The sequence below is a fragment of the Barbatula barbatula genome, assembly GCF_947034865.1.
Source record: "Barbatula barbatula genome assembly, chromosome: 9".
Lineage (NCBI taxonomy): Eukaryota > Metazoa > Chordata > Actinopteri > Cypriniformes > Nemacheilidae > Barbatula > Barbatula barbatula.
This window is the reverse complement of record NC_136772.1, coordinates 12997417-13014676: the sequence shown is the minus strand read 5'-3', so window position 1 is coordinate 13014676 and position 17260 is coordinate 12997417. Positions and strand designations below refer to the sequence as shown.

At 38.5% G+C, this 17260-nt stretch overlaps 1 protein-coding gene across 1 annotated transcript in view; it reads right to left on the bottom strand.

Annotated features, from left to right (window-relative positions):
* The window catches only part of neb (nebulin), a 54162-nt gene that overhangs the window by 31066 nt on the left and 5836 nt on the right, over window positions 1-17260 (bottom strand). The window contains exons 11-62 of the mRNA XM_079464149.1: window positions 16939-17043; window positions 16739-16846; window positions 15898-16014; window positions 15643-15744; window positions 15439-15546; window positions 15228-15332; window positions 15010-15108; window positions 14625-14729; window positions 14421-14528; window positions 14203-14316; window positions 13901-14098; window positions 13499-13606; window positions 13318-13416; window positions 11540-11644; window positions 11341-11448; window positions 10934-11245; window positions 10602-10808; window positions 9946-10050; window positions 9751-9858; window positions 9358-9669; window positions 9067-9273; window positions 8871-8975; window positions 8674-8781; window positions 8277-8588; window positions 7907-8113; window positions 7708-7812; window positions 7467-7574; window positions 7068-7379; window positions 6775-6981; window positions 6588-6692; window positions 6385-6492; window positions 5961-6272; window positions 5620-5826; window positions 5394-5498; window positions 5187-5294; window positions 4780-5091; window positions 4444-4647; window positions 4253-4357; window positions 3996-4103; window positions 3601-3912; window positions 3210-3413; window positions 2976-3080; window positions 2785-2892; window positions 2382-2693; window positions 2078-2281; window positions 1845-1949; window positions 1626-1733; window positions 1198-1509; window positions 904-1107; window positions 705-809; window positions 487-594; window positions 69-380 (exon numbers count right to left, since the gene is read on the bottom strand). Coding sequence (XP_079320275.1) covers window positions 69-380; window positions 487-594; window positions 705-809; window positions 904-1107; window positions 1198-1509; window positions 1626-1733; window positions 1845-1949; window positions 2078-2281; window positions 2382-2693; window positions 2785-2892; window positions 2976-3080; window positions 3210-3413; window positions 3601-3912; window positions 3996-4103; window positions 4253-4357; window positions 4444-4647; window positions 4780-5091; window positions 5187-5294; window positions 5394-5498; window positions 5620-5826; window positions 5961-6272; window positions 6385-6492; window positions 6588-6692; window positions 6775-6981; window positions 7068-7379; window positions 7467-7574; window positions 7708-7812; window positions 7907-8113; window positions 8277-8588; window positions 8674-8781; window positions 8871-8975; window positions 9067-9273; window positions 9358-9669; window positions 9751-9858; window positions 9946-10050; window positions 10602-10808; window positions 10934-11245; window positions 11341-11448; window positions 11540-11644; window positions 13318-13416; window positions 13499-13606; window positions 13901-14098; window positions 14203-14316; window positions 14421-14528; window positions 14625-14729; window positions 15010-15108; window positions 15228-15332; window positions 15439-15546; window positions 15643-15744; window positions 15898-16014; window positions 16739-16846; window positions 16939-17043 — 8577 coding nt within the window. The remainder of the gene's footprint in view (window positions 1-68; window positions 381-486; window positions 595-704; window positions 810-903; window positions 1108-1197; window positions 1510-1625; window positions 1734-1844; window positions 1950-2077; window positions 2282-2381; window positions 2694-2784; window positions 2893-2975; window positions 3081-3209; window positions 3414-3600; window positions 3913-3995; window positions 4104-4252; window positions 4358-4443; window positions 4648-4779; window positions 5092-5186; window positions 5295-5393; window positions 5499-5619; window positions 5827-5960; window positions 6273-6384; window positions 6493-6587; window positions 6693-6774; window positions 6982-7067; window positions 7380-7466; window positions 7575-7707; window positions 7813-7906; window positions 8114-8276; window positions 8589-8673; window positions 8782-8870; window positions 8976-9066; window positions 9274-9357; window positions 9670-9750; window positions 9859-9945; window positions 10051-10601; window positions 10809-10933; window positions 11246-11340; window positions 11449-11539; window positions 11645-13317; window positions 13417-13498; window positions 13607-13900; window positions 14099-14202; window positions 14317-14420; window positions 14529-14624; window positions 14730-15009; window positions 15109-15227; window positions 15333-15438; window positions 15547-15642; window positions 15745-15897; window positions 16015-16738; window positions 16847-16938; window positions 17044-17260) is intronic.

Genomic DNA, 17260 nt, shown 5'->3' with positions numbered 1-17260 from the left:
GATAATGTTAATTTGAAACACTTTACAGTTCATTATTTAAGAATAAACTCAATGACCCTGTCACTCACATCACTACGTAGTTCATAGACCTTCCTGGCCTGGACGACATCATTGGAGTCTGGCAGGCAGGTCCAGTTGTGCAGGTAGGTTCTGTAGTTGGCATCATTGACTTGGATCTGACATTTCTTAGCCAGCTCAAGAGTCAACATGTCAACAGGAAGGTGAAACTTAGTCTTGGATTTGTTAAAGTCCTTCTTGTAGAGAGCATCACTGGCAATCTTAGCTGAGTTCAATGCAAGCATGATCAAAGGATCATCCTGGACGCAGCGGGCTCCGATGTGATGACCAACTTGCTTACGATAACCAGTTTTGTATTTGTACTGTAGAAAAGAAAGAGTTTTTTATATTCTAAAAGTGACTCTTTTTTGTAGGTAATTACAATCATTAAACCAATGATAATAATTCTAATGATAAAAAAGTGCTCACATCACTGATGATATCTCTAGATGCCTTAGCCACTTTAATCGCAATAGCATCTCCACGCAAGTCATAGCCCTTCTTCTTAGATTCTTCATTGGCAAGTTTATACCTTTTCTAAAATTGAAAAGAATTAGACAGGAAGCCATTCCTTCAGATTTAAGGAGCTTACTTAAACATGTTAAAACCATACAGCACATGACCTGGACAATATTACAGACACATACCTCGCTGTAATTTATATTGTTCTGCTTTGCCAACAGAACCTCCATGCAATCAGGCATAATGTGGATTTTGGTCTTTTCCTTGTCCCAGACCTCAGTGTAAAGTTTCTGTTTAAGTGGAATAAATTGAGAATTTTGTGTGCTTTTATGTTTCTTCAAGGAATAACAACTGTCTCTATGGAGCATATTTACTACACTTTACCTTGTTGCAAGTTGTAGCATTACTTTTAGCTAAGGCCATTGGCATGTCTTCAGTTGTAATGGTGAACTTGAAGTCGCTTGGGTGCTGACGATATTTCCTTTCACTCAAGATTTCACCAGCCTTTTTCACTTTTTCAACATCAATCGAACCAATCGGGACCCATCCGAGACCTTGAAGCCATTTCAGATCAGCCTTGTACACAGCCTAAGAACACGCATAAACAAAAACAATGGATTGGTTAGTTACCTTACATAGCCAAAGCATGTGTTTTGAGACCAGTGTTTAAATTCTTACATCACTCTGGAGGTCATAGACTTGTCTGGCCTTGACAACATCATTGGAGTCTGGCAGGCAGGTCCAGTTGTGCAGGTAGGTTCTGTAATTGGCATCATTGACCTGGATCTGATTCTTCTTGGCCAGCTCAAATGCAATCATGTCCACTGGCAGGTGGAATTTTGTTTTGGATTTGTTAAAGTCCTTCTTGTAGAGAGCCTCGCTGGCAATCCTGGCTGAGTTTAAGGCCAGGATGAGCAGTGGATCATCCTGGACGCAGCGTGCTCCGATATGATGACCGACTTGTTTACGATAACCGGCCTTGTATTTGTACTACAGTGGAAAGTTAAAGAATAATTAGAGTGAAGAGAATTTTAGAAAACAATTGTATACATTCTATACCAAAAACAGAGAAACTATAAATGAATAGGAACAAATGGAATACTCACATCACTGATAATATCCCGAGAAGCTTTAGCTGCTTTTATCGAAATGGAATCTCCACGCATGTCATAACCTTTCTTTTTAGCTTCCTCATTGGCAATCTTATATAATTTCTAGATATGAAAACAAAAGAATGTCACTATTTCAAACGTTCATTAAATATTAACTAAGCAATCAAAGACTTTAAGGAAAAATCATAGGAAATGTTCTCATCGATGACGTACCTCACTGTAGTTAATTTTGTTCTGCTTGGCAAGCAATATTTCCATTGTATCCGGCATGACGTGGATTTTAGTCTTATCTTTTTCCCAAGCTTCTACATAGCTTCTCTATAGTGTAAAGAGAAAATTGCGAGACCCATGTGCATGATATATATACATTTTATAATAGAAAAATTTAAAGAATGGAATATTTGAAACACAATGAATTTGGTGTAGTGCTGATCAAAGCATTCTACCTTGTTCATAACGCCTGCATTGGCTTTGGCCAAAGCAAGTGGCATGTCTTCAGTAGTGACGGTGAACTTGAAGTTGCTTGGATGCTGGCGATACTTTCTTTCACTCAAGATTTCTCCTGCTTTTTTTGCTTTCTCAACATCAATAGAACCAATTGGAACCCATCCAATACCTTGAAGCCATTTTAAATCAGCTTTGTACACAGCCTTGGAGGAAACATAAGCAAAAAGAATTGAAATTCTGTGTCTGCAAAAAATTGACAAATGTATGGCAAATCTATATTAAGTTTCAGTGTGGTACACATACATCACTTTGGAGGTCATAGCCTTGTCTGGCCTGGACAACATCATTGGAGTCTGGCAGGCAGGTCCAGTTGTGCAGGTAGGTTCTGTAATTGGCATCATTGACCTGGATCTGGTTCTTCTTGGCCAGTTCAAAGGCCAGCATGTCAACTGGAAGGTTGAACTTAGTCTTAGATTTGTTAAAGTCCTTCTTGTAGAGAGCATCACTGGCAATCTTAGCTGAGTTCAAGGCCAGCACAAGCAGTGGATCATCTTGGACACAGCGGGCTCCAATATGATGGCCAACTTGCTTACGATAACCAGTCTTGTACTTGTACTGTAAAACAGAAAAAAATATTAAGCCAAGAGTAAGTGCTTCAATGTACCATTTCAATTATCTTTTAGATGCTGTAACTCAGAATACTCACATCACTGGCAATATCCCTGGAGGCCTTGGCTGCTTTGATGGATATAGCATCATTGCGCAGGTCATAGCCCTTCTTTTTAGCTTCCTCATTTGCAAGCTTGTATAATTTCTAGAAAACATTCAAATGAAGAATTTAAATACATGAACTGATATCTAAAAACATATTTTATGTACCACTTGTGTCAAACTTACCAAGCTGTAGTTGGCTTTGTTTTGTTTAGCAAGTACAACGTCCATAGTATCTGGCATGACATGGACCGTTGTTTTTTCCTTGTTCCAGGCATCAACATATTGTTTCTGTCAAATGAGGGTGAATTTAAAATGAAAATACATTTTAGATGCTCTGTCAAATCCACAAAGTAAGAAAATTTAATAAGTAAGACAGTTCAACATGGATGTGTTACTGTATATTATTTATATTCCCACCTTGTTCATGATATTATTGTTGGCTTTAGCCAAAACTATTGGCATGTCTTCCGTTGTGCTGGTGAACCTGAAGTTGCTTGGGGGCTGACGATATTTCCTTTCGCTCAGTATTTCTCCAGCCTTTTTAGCTTTTTCAACATCAAGCGAGCCAATGGGAACCCACCCAAGTCCTTGAAGCCATTTCAGATCAGCCTTATAAACAGCCTAAGAGCACACATACACAAAAACAATAATTGTTATTAACACTCCATACATCTGTTAGCTTTTTCTTCCTCTCAACATAAATCAGGAAAGTTGGAGCCCAACCATTTTACCAATCAGCCGAAAAAAAGGAAATTAATATTTAAACAGATAAATTAATATTTCTCAAAAGAAGCTGGATATTACGTACATCACTTTGGAGGTCATAGCCATGTCTGGCCTGGACAACATCATTGGAGTCCGGCAGGCAGGTCCAGTTGTGCAGGTAGGTTCTATAGTTAGCATCATTGACCTGGATCTGGTTCTTCTTGGCCAGTTCAAATGCAATCATGTCCACAGGAAGGTTGAACTTGGTCTTGGATTTGTTAAAGTCCTTCTTGTAGAGAGCTTCACTAGCAATCTTAGCTGAGTTCAAGGCCAGCATGAGCAGAGGATCATCCTGGACGCAGCGGGCTCCGATATGATGACCAACTTGCTTACGATAACCAGTCTTGTATTTGTACTGTAGGGCAAGAAATAATTCTCAGTGCACCAAATTATATTTTTAGTGTTCAATATATTTCCTTAATTGTCTAGGGCACTTACATCGCTGGCGATGTCCCTGGAGGCCCTGGCAGCAATGATAGCAATAGCATCATTGCGCATATCATAACCCTTTTTCTTGGCTTGTTCATAGGCAAGTTTATATTGTTTCTGGAGAGCAAATCAGAAACAAATGTAAACAACTTGTGGCAACAGCAAATTATATTGCATGAGTTTTCATTCAAGTACGTTTATTGCTTTTAATTTATATTTTACTCAAGGTGATTACCGGGTATTGAATCACAATGTGAAAGACTAACCTCACTATAGATGACCTTGTTTTGCTTTGCAAGCACGACGTCCATTGCATCGGGCATGATATGAACCAGTGTCTTGTCTTTGTTCCACGCTTGCGCATATTTTGACTGATAGATTTGAGACAACATTAAATCTCAATATAGAATATTCAAACATGTTTGCATATGTGTCTTGGTATAGGATGTACAAGTACCTTGTTTATTATCTCATTATTGGCTTTGGCCAACACGAGTGGCATGTCTTCAGTTGAGATGGTAAACTTGAAGTTGCTTGGGTGCTGACGATAACGTTGTTCACTCAGAATTTCGCCTGCTTTTTTCGCTTTTTCAACATCAAGGGAACCAATTGGGACCCATCCGAGACCTTGAAGCCATTTCAGATCAGCCTTGTACACAGCCTAAAAAAACGTACATAACAAGATTGGTTTGGATATTAAGTGTATACAGCCAATGCATGTGTTGTTTCTCTATAGATTTTTCTGTTTGCACCATTACATATACAGACAGATCCACAGTGCTTTATTACTTACATCACTCTGGAGGTCATAGACTTGTCTGGCCTGGACAACATCATTGGAGTCTGGCAGGCAGGTCCAGTTGTGCAGGTAGGTTCTGTAATTGGCATCATTGACCTGGATCTGATTCTTCTTGGCCAGTTCAAATGCAATCATGTCCACAGGAAGGTGGAACTTTGTTTTGGATTTGTCAAAGTCCTTCCTGTAGAGAGCATCACTGGCAATCTTAGCTGAGTTCAGGGCCAGCATGAGCAGAGGATCATCTTGGACGCAGCGGGCTCCGATATGATGACCAACTTGCTTACGATAACCAGTCTTGTACTTGTACTTTGGAATTCAAATTTATTAAGATTATTAATTTATTAAATCCTGGTAAGTACATGGTATTTAAATGTTGGGTCCAAAAATGGAAGAAAACTTACATTACTAGCAATAGCAGTGGATGCCTTGGCAGCTTGAATCGAGATAGCATCTGCACGCAGATCGTATCCCTTTTTCTTTGCTAGTTCATGGGCAAGTTTGTACTGTTTCTAAAGGAATGAGTAAGAAAGGATAATTTTCAGGATAAGTGATATTTGACTGCATTTATTGTTTAGAATAAATCAACAAGTATGAATTGTATCACTAACCTCACTGTAGGTAACTTTATTCTGACGAGCAAGCGCCACGTCCATTGCATCTGGCATAAGGTGAATCTTGGTTTTGTCTTTCTCCCATGCGACAACATATTTTTGCTGCAGACAAAATATATGGGAAGAGTTTCAAACATACTGTTTATTATAAATTTTTTATCATTAACAGGAAAAGATTGTCAAAAAGAAACACAGCGTCAAGTCAGGTGGCTTGCAATTTTACCTTATTATTGATATCATTGTTGGTCGCAGCTAGGACCAAATCCATAGAAGACATTTCTTTAGTAAATTTAAAGTTACTAGGGTGAGTACGGTACTGTTTCTCGCTGCCTATTTTGCTAGCATTCTTCGCTTTCTCCACTTCCAGAGATCCAATGGGAATCCATCCAATTCCTTTGATATAACTGTTATACTCGGATTTGTAGATGTTCTGCAAGAAGGGTAAAAATGTCCACTATATAATAAATCTGAACGACATTTCACAACTAAAATTTTTAAAATATAATGCTTACAGGATGCTATAGTCTAAAGTATAAAATATTTAGATGAATAGCTCAGACTTACATCACTTGCGATCATCTGCATGTTACGTGCAAGCTGGAGGTTCATGGCATCGGGCAGAACTTTATAATGAGATATGCGGTGCCTATATCCAGCATAGGTCTGAGCAGCCGTAGCTTGCTTGGCATGTACGACGCTAAGCATGTCCACAGGTGAGTGATACTTCAGTTTGGCCTTGTGGTAATCCTTCTGGTAGAGTTTATCACTCTGTATTTTGGCCACCTTCATGTAGTGCACCAGCAAGGGGTCGTCCTGAATGCTACGGAAACCAATGTGATGTCCTTTTGCCTTGTTGTACTCCTTTTTGTACTTGTACTGTAATAAGGACATGAATGAGAAAGTGAATAAATTAGTATCTGCAGAGAAATATTTGTTGAAGTAAAAAGGGGTAAAACTATAGACACATGATCATGTCAATGTTACGTACGTCGCTGGCAATGTTTGTGGAGGTTCTAGCTGCAACCACCGCTACAGCATCAGCTTTGAGGTCATAACCTTTCTTCTTCAGGGCTTCCAATCCTGCTCTGTAGGCTTTCTGTGTTCAATAACGTGTTACATACATTTGAATACAAAAGAAACTTGAAACTGTGATCAGCCTGTTAAAAGATTCTACAAATACAGTACACGTACCTCACTCATGTTGATCGCATTAGCCTTCGCAAGAAGAATCTCAGGACTGTCGGGCATGATGTGAATTTTTGTCTTATCCTTGTTCCAAGCATCTGTGTATGCTTGCTGTAATAATATAGATTCAGATAAAAAATTAGATCAAGTAGAGTTTACGTCCCACAGAAGATATTGCAAAAGTGTTGCCTACTTTGTCCATGATCTTGTTGTTGGCAGCAGCCAAGGTAATGTCCATAGAATCCATAAGCTTGTGGAAGTTGTAATTGGAGGGGTGAGTGCGGTACTTTTGGTCACTCAGAATCTTTCCTCCAATCTTTGCGGTCTCTACTCCCAGTGAACCAATAGGCACCCATCCAACACCTTTCATAGTGCTGTTGTATTCACTCTTGTACTCAACCTAAAAAAATAGCAACCACCACTTTAAAATGTAATGATAGCAAAAAAAGTTAACTAAACTGTTACTTTTTTATTTGGATGACTCACATCACTGGAGCTGACGTTCATGGAGCGAGCTAACATAAGGTTCATGGCATCAGGAAGCAAGGTGTAGCGATGGTGGTGCTGCTTGTATCCTGCATACGTCTGAACCTTCGAAGCATGCTTGGCCTGAACGACACTCATCATATCTACAGGGCTGTGGTACTTCAGCTTGGCCTTGTGGTAATCCTTCTTGTAGTGTCTTTCACTCTGTCTCTTAGCCACCTCCATGTAATGCACCAGCAAGGGATCATCTTGGAGACTACGGTAGCCAACGTGGTGACCTCTTGCCTTCTCGTATGCCAGCTTGTACTTGTACTGTAATAAAAAAGATGCCGTATTTGTGCCACAACATCAACGATTTTGCTAACATTTTTGAATAATCTGAAAAAGATGTAAACTCACATCACTAGCAATATTCCTGCTGGCTTTGGCAGCCACAATCGAAATAGCATCAGGTTTGAGATCATAGCCCTTTTTATACATTTCGTTAAGGCCAGCTTTGTAGAGTTTCTGAAAATACGCAGAAAAGAAAAAATAGTTAAGCAACATAACAAACCATAACTTATAAATACTGCATTGGCAGCTTGTATTCATTATTCATAAGAATATTTGTCTCAATCAAAAACTACACTTTAAATCATACCTGACTCATGGTTAATGAATTGGCCTTGGCTAGGACAATTTCAGGAATATCAGGCATCACGTGAATTTTGAGCTTGTCCTTTTCCCAGGCAGCATGGTATGCTTTCTATAACAAAAAAAATATGTTTTATTGTTGATGCATGGACAATTAATTCCACACCAGTCAACCCAGTGAAAAAAAAAACTCAATTCAAACTTGCCTTGTTCATGATCTTGTTATTAGCAGTAGCCAAAGCAAGGTCCATAGAATCCATAAGCTTGTGGAAGGTGTAATTGGAGGGGTGGGTGCGGTATTTTTGCTCACTCAGAATTTTTCCTCCAACCTTTGCAGTCTCTACTCCCAGTGAACCAATAGGCACCCATCCAACACCTTTCATACTGCTGTTGTATTCACTCTTGTACTCAACCTGGGAAACAAAGAAAAGGCAGAACATTTCCCAGTGAGAGGTCCCACTCACAGAACAATGGTACATTATAAAGTATGTCTTTGCTGTGTCTGGTTCTTTATTTATACAACCGACATTAGTTTCTGCTAAAATGTTGGATTCTTAGATTAGAAAAATGGCTCACATCACTAGAGTTGGTATTCATGGTGCGAGCTAACTCCAGGTTCATGGCACCAGGAAGCAGGGTGTAGCGATGGTGGTGCTGCTTGTATCCTGCATACGTCTGAATCATTGAGGCATGCTTGGCCTGAATGATACTCATCATATCTACAGGGGTGTGGTACTTCAGCTTAGCCTTGTGATAATCTTTCTTGTAGTTTCTTTCACTTTGCATTTTAGCCACCTCCATGTAGTGCACAAGCAAGGGGTCATCCTGGATACTTTTGAAACCAACATGGTGACCTCTTGCCTTCTCAAATTCTTTCTTGTACTGATACTGTAAAAAACAATTTAAATCGATAGATTAGTTTTACAATTTAATTAAGGTAAGGTAATTAGTGCAAAAATAACAGTGCACTTACATTACTGGCAATGTGTCTGCCTTTTTTTGCAGCAACAATAGGAATAGCATCAGCTTTCATGTCATAGCCTTTGGCGATGTCTGCAAGCCACTGAGCCTTGTAGTGTGACTATAGAAACAAGTTTGGTTCCATGTTTGATTTGCAAAATATGTGCTACTACAGTACAACTAAAAAAGTATATCTTCATTTCACCTTACCTGACTCATTGTCTGGGCATTATATTTAGCTTGCTGGAACTCTGGTGCATCACCAGGTAAATGGTAGGTGTGCATGAATTTCTCTCCAGAGGCTTTATAGGCAGCCTAAAAAAGCACCAAAACTGAATTCATAAGACTTTGCAATCATTTTGTTATTTTGATAACTATCCATGATAGCCATTTAAATATCTCTTACTCTATTTTGTAGTTTTGAGTTGTTCATGGCCAAGACCACATTCATCTGGTCCGTTAGACTGGTAAATTTCAAGGTACTAGGATGTGTTCTATATGACGTCTCATCGAGGGCAGCTCTGGCCGCCTTGGCCTTCTCTACATCAATGGAACCTATTGGAATCCATCCTGCTCCTTTGTAGATGTTGTTGAACTCTGATTTATACACATTCTGTTAGGATAAAAAAGATTAATTTATAATGTTGTCAATACACAAGTAAATTTATTTATTATGAGTATTATAAGATGATCTTACATCGCTTTGGATCTCCATCATGTTGCGAGCCAGTCCAATTTGCATGGCATCTGGTAGGAGGATATAGTTGTGGGTGAGCTTTTTGTAGCCTGCATTTGTTTGAACTTTAGATGCTTCTTTGGCATGTACTACGCTAAGCATGTCCACAGGGGTGTGGTACTTCAGCTTGGCCTTGTGATAATCCTTTTTGTAGTTCCTTTCACTTTGCATCTTTGCCACCTCCATGTAGTGCACCAGCAAGGGGTCGTCCCGGAGACTACGAATGCCAACGTGATGACCCCTGGCCTTTTGATACGCAAGCTTATACTTGTACTATTAAAAATAATACAACATAATTGAGTCATCGATACACAAACAAATAAAAAATTAATCAATGATATATTGTTTACTTACATCACTAGCAATATCTCTAGAGGATTTGGCAGCAACTATAGGAATGGCATCATGCTTCATATGATGACCCTTCAGGAGATCCTGCTTGTGTGCATATGTATAGTAGGTCTAAAGAAGAATAAACAAAAGGTTACAATTTAACTAGATACAAATCACTTACTTAGAAATTGTGTATAAGATAATCAAATTTCTCACCTTGCTAATATTGACAGCATTATATTTGGCCTGCAGGAGCTCTGGTACATCAGCAGGGAGATGGTATGTGTGCAAAAACTTCTCACCACTGGCTTTGTACAGTCTCTGTGGAACAATATTTACAAGATTCAGAGATAATTGCAAAAACAGTACCACAGGGCTCCATTGTTGGCCCCCCTGCAATTTAATTCATACTTATGAACTTAAAGCAGGGCTCCAGACTGCAGTCATTGGGGTCATTAATGTTTCCAGTGGACGTGCACAATCCAGGTCATAATTGACAAGTTAACATACAACGTGAGCGCATTGTTATGAGTCGCTGTTTGCTGTGGCAGATTTCCTGAGCTCGAGGATGAACAATTTAATATATGAGATGTTTAAACGAAACTAACCGCAGAGGAGTGCAGGAAAAAAAGTGTCCTTAATATACAATAAAATCATCGTAAGAATGTTACAATGCGAGACATTTAATTTTGCTTAGAATCGAACCATTGACCTTTTGATTACAAGTCCGATTCTTTAACCACTATGCCACAAGTGCCCCCAAGGTGTGCCCTTAAATTTAGCTTGCACATCTAAAAATTTCAGTCAGGGGCTACAGTGCTCCTAGTAAAAAAAAGTTAGTCTGGAGCCCTGTAAAGAGATAAATCCCTAACATCGCTTAGCTGCTGGGCATTTAGTTTGGCTTGTTCCATGACTGGGGTGTCCAGGACGCTGGTGAACTTGATAGTGTCCGGATGCTGCCTGTACTTCTTCTCATTGAGAGCCGCCCCAGCAGCCTTAGCTTTTTCAACGTCCAGGGAACCAATAGGGATCCAACCGGTGCCTTTTACATAGTTCTCATATTCCAGTTTATACTGGTACTAGTGGGATTAAACAGAATGTTTCAGTAAACACATTCTCATCCAAATGTATAAATAAATGCACACTCACACATACTGTGTGTACTATTGTATGTACAACTCATAATAAAAACGTTTTATCTTACATCACTGGAGCTGACGTTCATGGAGCGGGCTAACTGCAGATTCATGGCATCAGGAAGCAAGGTGTAGCGATGGTGGTGCTGCTTGTATCCTGCATATGTCTGAACCTTCGAAGCATGCTTGGCCTGAACGACACTCATCATATCTACAGGGGTGTGGTACTTCAGCTTGGCCTTGTGGTAATCCTTCTTGTAGTTCTTTTCACTCTGCATCTTGGCAACCTCCATGTAGTGTACCAGCAAGGGGTCATCTTGTAGACTACGGAAGCCAACATGATGACCCCTATCCTTCATATACTGTTTCTTATACTGAACCTGAAAGGCGTAAATCAACATATTATTCAGGTTGTGCTATTTCATATATTTAGTTCAATATAATTGTTCAATGGAGCTGAGAAACTGTTACTTACATCACTAGCAGCGTGTCTTGCGGCCTTTGCTGCGATTACAGAGATGGCATCAGGCTTCGAGTCATACCCCTTTGCGATAGTCTTCAGCCATTCAGCCTTATAGCATTTCTGTAAAGCAGGGACAGTACACATGTAAATCTTCACCAAAAAAAATATTCAGACATATAGACTTTATACTGAATAAGACAATTGCACTTACATTGCTTATGTTGTATGCGTTACATCTGGCCTGAATGAATTCCGGGACATCAGGAGGCAGGGAATATTTCTGATGGATTTCCTCTAGACCTTTCTTATAGTGCAGCTTAATAGAGAAAATAATTCGAACATAAAAGTGCTGGTCTGCTCTTACAAAAGCATGTGGAGGGCATCCTTTAAAGATGAGGTAACATGCTTTTTCATGCATTCTGACTTCATTACACTGTTAAACGTGCTGGCTCCTCAGGATTAACATGGTCAACCTGAGAAAAATGAGTTGAAAGTATGACGTAGTATTTCTGTGCTCGAGGTTTAGGAAAGTTTTTTTCGAACATGGATTCCCGTTTTGTAACAAGGGTTTTTATCCCTTATTGGACAATTCTCCTGGAAAATCACGCCCACACATCATCCAGTGAGCGAAAGAGCACGCCCACGTGTCTACCAGCCAGCATGTGCAGGAGCACGTCCATCAATGCCACTTCACTCTGCTGACAGGTGTGTAGCTGTGTTTGTTTGCTCACTGCATTTCGGTGAAGAACGTTATATAAACGGTGGATATAACGCTGGACTTGGAGATTGTTTGAAACGGGGGTTGAACGACCTTAGATTTTTTGAGGTCGACTATTATGTGATAAAAGTTGCCTCAACATCGACTAATCAATGATGTCATAAATAAATAAAATAAGAGCTAGGAGATACAAGATTTGATGGTGTGGCTAGTAAGACACTCATATGTGCGTGCTGCGTGAGAATGGCAAAATAGCCTCTAAATATATAGTATCTAAAAACAAATAATGCTGTTCATCTATTGCACAAAAGTAATAGCAACTTATCTAAAATAAAACAAATTTAAAGCGTGACGTTGTTGGTGGCAGGTCCATGCAGTAAAAAGAGCAGCAGGTGGATCTCTACAGCAGCTTAAAGGGTAAATTAATCCCAAAATCAAATTTGTGTGACTTTTGCTCACTCACATGACCAAAATAACAACTTTAATCGATATATTCATAGGCTTGTCAGTCTATGGTGTGGGTTCACAAGAGCATTTTGGGATGAACTTACCCTTTTAGGTCATTTCAGATCTGAATTGTGTGTACAAAGCAAACTTCTCTGACATTTACAACAAGTCAACTGAAAGTGTCATGTGCACTAATAGATGAAACAACAGAAAAACAAGTTTGTTTGTGACAGCCTTTGAGTTTATAACAACGTCAATATATTTATTAACCTAATGCAGAAGACGCTCTATCTTAGCGGACTTACAAACACAGCACCTCAGTGACACAGCAGCCAATATGAGAAACATTCTAATTTATTCTGTTTCTTTCATGTTTTATTAAACGGGGAACAAGTACAAAACATCCTATAATATTAAAAGATCTCTGTGTAAAAGCTAGCGCACTGAAACTGATGGTTTTGCCTGCAAGCTTTTGCGGCGTCGGAATAAATTGTGGAAATACAGGACACAATGTTAATGTTGCGTGCGTAAGCAGGAAAAGATAAGAACATAATATTATTGCCAGGAGTGTGTCAGAATCACACTGAACCGGGTGGGAATGACATCCGTCCCATGCACAGGTCCTTGGAACTGGTACAGTGTCAAAAAATCACATGACCTGTGACTAGTCGACATCAAGATCTAAATGTTGGGTCAGTGCATTAATGTTGACTTGCAACTAGCAACCCCTAATCGGTACTCAAGATTAATCTGAGATCGGCAGAAACTGCGTGTGTTACCTCATCTTTAAAATACTTGGTAATATATTATGAACATTTGCTTACATCACTTCTTATCATTTGGTTGACCTTAGACTGCAGCTGGATGGGATGGTCATCTATAGCAGTGAAAGGTACAGTGTCTGGATGCTGCCTGTACTTTTTCTAAGTAGGAAGAAGAAATAAATATTAATAAAGAGCATGAAGAATGCATAAATAAAAAAATCACGTTGAATCAATGTCATACCTCACTTAAGATCTCTGCTGCTTTCTTGGACTTCTCAAAGTCCAGGGAGCCATAAGGCACCCATGGTGTTCCTTTGACATAGTTGTTAAAGTCTGCCTTGTACTCATTCTGTGGATACAAATCGCAAAAATCTGTATCAACACAATTTTGCAATTAATCACAGAAACGGACCAAATAGATGATGGTCTCTGAAAATGAGAATGCCCCCGCTCTGTAATACCTCCTATTGAGTATTGATTCTATGAAGTAAATGAGATCATTAAAAAATAAAATTGACCCCTTCTTACCCCCCAAAATCCTGAAACACATCAAAACTGTAAAGAAAACTGTGCTTGTCAAGAAATTCAACATTACACTTGTAAAATGGTTATTCTTGTAAGTGAAAACAGAAGGGATTCTTACATCACTCTGGATGGCATTGGCCTTCTTTGCCAGTTCCAGCGGAATGCTGTCATAAGGCATGAGGTAACGGTTTATGATTTTCTTGTAGCCGGTCATGCTGGCGATAGCTTGAGATTTCTTAGCAAGAGTCACAAGCATCATGTCCAGTGGGGTATGATACTTGGTCTTCATCTTCTCATAGTCTTTCTTATACCTGCGCTGTGAACATATTTCAGAGGATCAAATTAGCAAATGATCAGCTCAAAAAGAACTTCAGGATTGTTGCGTGATATAGTTGACACCTTTCTGTGGATCAATCGTACCTCGCTTTGTATCTTAGCAACATGTACTGAGTGCAGGATCTTGGGGTCATCGTTGATGCTGAGGGCCCCAATCATGTGCCCTCTGTTCTTCTCATATTCCTTCTTGTATTTCACCTGACATCAAAGACCATGAGAACAAAACAGTGTCACTATTGCATCAAGCAGTGTTATTGGTTTGTTTTATGCTGTCTAGCAAATCAACCAAATCATTTACTTACATCACTAGCGATGTTGGTGTGGGCGCGAGCTGCGAGGATTGAAATCGCATCTCCTTTCACCTCAAATTTCTTCGCTTTTGCCTTTTCCCATTCATACTTGTAGCAGGTCTAGGGAAATGAAATGTAATAGTGCATTATGATAAGGTTACAACTTACTGTTATAAAAAGCATTTAATAAAGCAATTTGAATGAATAAAAGCCTACATCACTGATGTTATATGCGTTCACTCTGGACTGAATAAAGAAAGGGTAATCGGGAGGGAGGTAACACTTAAACTTGTCCTTCTCATACTTTTCCTTGTAGTTGATCTGTGAAAAGAGAAAATAAAGTTAAATGCATGTTTCTGTTCATTAGGATTTAACTGCCTGCCCCTTTTACCTAAAATACATTCGACAGAAACAAACAACAGTTGTAATAATATGTCTGGGGATTCACTGCCATTAAAAGTGACAGCTGTGCTTGGATAATGAGAGGGGATTTTTGTGGTGAAGCAATCATCTGGAAAACTTTTATCCATAGCAGTGTATTATTATTTAGGAAAAACCATGTTATATCTACTAAGATGTGGAATGTCCTTTTTTAACTTACATCACTCAGTTGTTTGGCGTTGATAGCAGCTTGTAGCTGCACAGGTGAGTCTGTCACCTGTGTGAACTTGACTTTGTCCGGATGTAAGCGATACGATTGCTGCAGAGACATATACAAAAGCAAATTAAATCAAATATCAAATCTACAAAGGAAACTTTGTTCCTTTGTAGAACAAATATTTCGTTTTAAAGCGGGTTTAAATCTTTTGATAGACTTACATCACTACATTGTCGAAGCTTCTTACTGGCCTCATATTCTGGCGTAACGGTTTGGGGGAAGAAACATTTTGCCTTCATATCATCATAATCAGCTGTGTAATTTTTCTAAAAAGAAAAATAAATCAGGGAGGCACGTATAAATAAACAAATACATTTTTATACATTTACAATCATTTTAATACATATAATTTATAAACATTAGTAAACCTACATCATTCTTCAGTTCCTCCATCCTCTGGCAGTGAAGCATAAATATATCTTCATAGCTACCAACATAATGACCTTTCACCTCATTTTCGTACTTCTCTTTATAACGTCTCTAATGAGAGAAGATGAATAAAGAGAGTAAAGAGATGAATTGAGAATGAGATATGAGTAAAGGTATCAGCAAAGATGCAAAGCAAGTATCACTCACATCACTAAACTTCTTCAATATGCTGTCCATCTTAAATTTAGGAGTATCGCAGTAGTTGATGCTGAATCCCTTTGATTTCTCATAGTTTGCCTTGTACACATTCTAGAAAAGGCAAAAGCAAAACATGTTAGAAATTAAATAAAAATGAATGAATTTAAAGAAACATTAAGTTATAAACCATGTCATAATTTACTCAATACATTTGACATATTAATTTTCTGTCTAAGCAGACCACTTAAATCATGAATGACATACATCACTCAAGATGGTGCCGGCGTATCTCAGCTGTCTGAGAAGGGGGTTCTCTGTAGCAGGGAGAACGTTGTAGTCGGACTGTGCTTTTGTTTTCTCATATTCCTTCTTATATTTGACCTGTGAAAATAAACAAATATATAGATTCACGGAATAATAATAATGAAACGAAGTTTGAACTATGAGCTTTTTGAGGTTGGTGATCCAGTGTTTTTTATTTGTTAAAATCAACACGTAACAGCTTCACGATCAATTAATTTTTTTACAGAAAATTTCAGAATGAATATTTCTTCCTAAGATTGGTGGTACTTAATGTGACTAGAAAATAGGAGATGCTTGTTGATGTCAGCAAATGATTACATTTTCATCAAAGATTCTGAGAAAAAAAGCTTTGTATTTCTTTGGAATAATGTGCACATATTTATTGTTTACAACAAGAGCAGGAACTTGTAAATAAAAAAGAATATCAAATTGGGTCTGTTTGGTACTAAACAAAAAAAATTATCACAATACATTATAAACTATTATTGTGTTTTGTTTATTTTGTTTCTGAGAAACAGAGGACATAAATACTCCGGATCTAATCCTGTTGCGATTTTATGTTCACAACTGTGATGTCGGTAATGTAGATATTAGTCAGCAGGGATCAACAGAGATCTGTCTGTATTGACTCATGATCTGTTTAGAGCATCATCACAAGAAGGTCATGCTCACACAATGAGAAAATATCTAAATATGCATCTCTCTACCCACACGTACCATCACGCTTTCATTTTTAATTGGAAGGCAATGCACAATGATAAAGCTTGTCGATAACATGGAAATAAAATATAAATAAACTCACCGAACTGGCAGCCTCTCGAGCCTTTTTATTGGCGTCGTATGTTGGCGTATCCGTTTGCATGAAATAGATTTGGTCTTTCATATCTTCAAAAGCAGCCGTATATTTTTTCTAAAAAGAAATAGAAGTGTGTGATGCTCATTTGAGTTTATGGGACGGACCTTTTGTCATTTCTTCAAGCATCCATTCTTCTTGCTACTTACATCACTGAGGTTATCCATAGCCATTCTTGCGATAGCGACATCAAAGTAAGGAGTTTCACACCACTTTCCCTTGACGTTCTTGTTGTAATCCTCATGATATTTAAGCTGTGAATTATCATCATTAATTATTATTATGCAAGTGTATTTGTAATGCAATTAGACAGAATATATTTACATTATAGGTGGTACCTAATGCTCACTTGCTGGAAAATATTGCACTATTTATACAAACGCAATATATACCGTATATATAAACAAATCAAATATTTTAATACTACTATAGATTAAACCACGTTGGTTTGATTGATAAAAGCTTCATGTT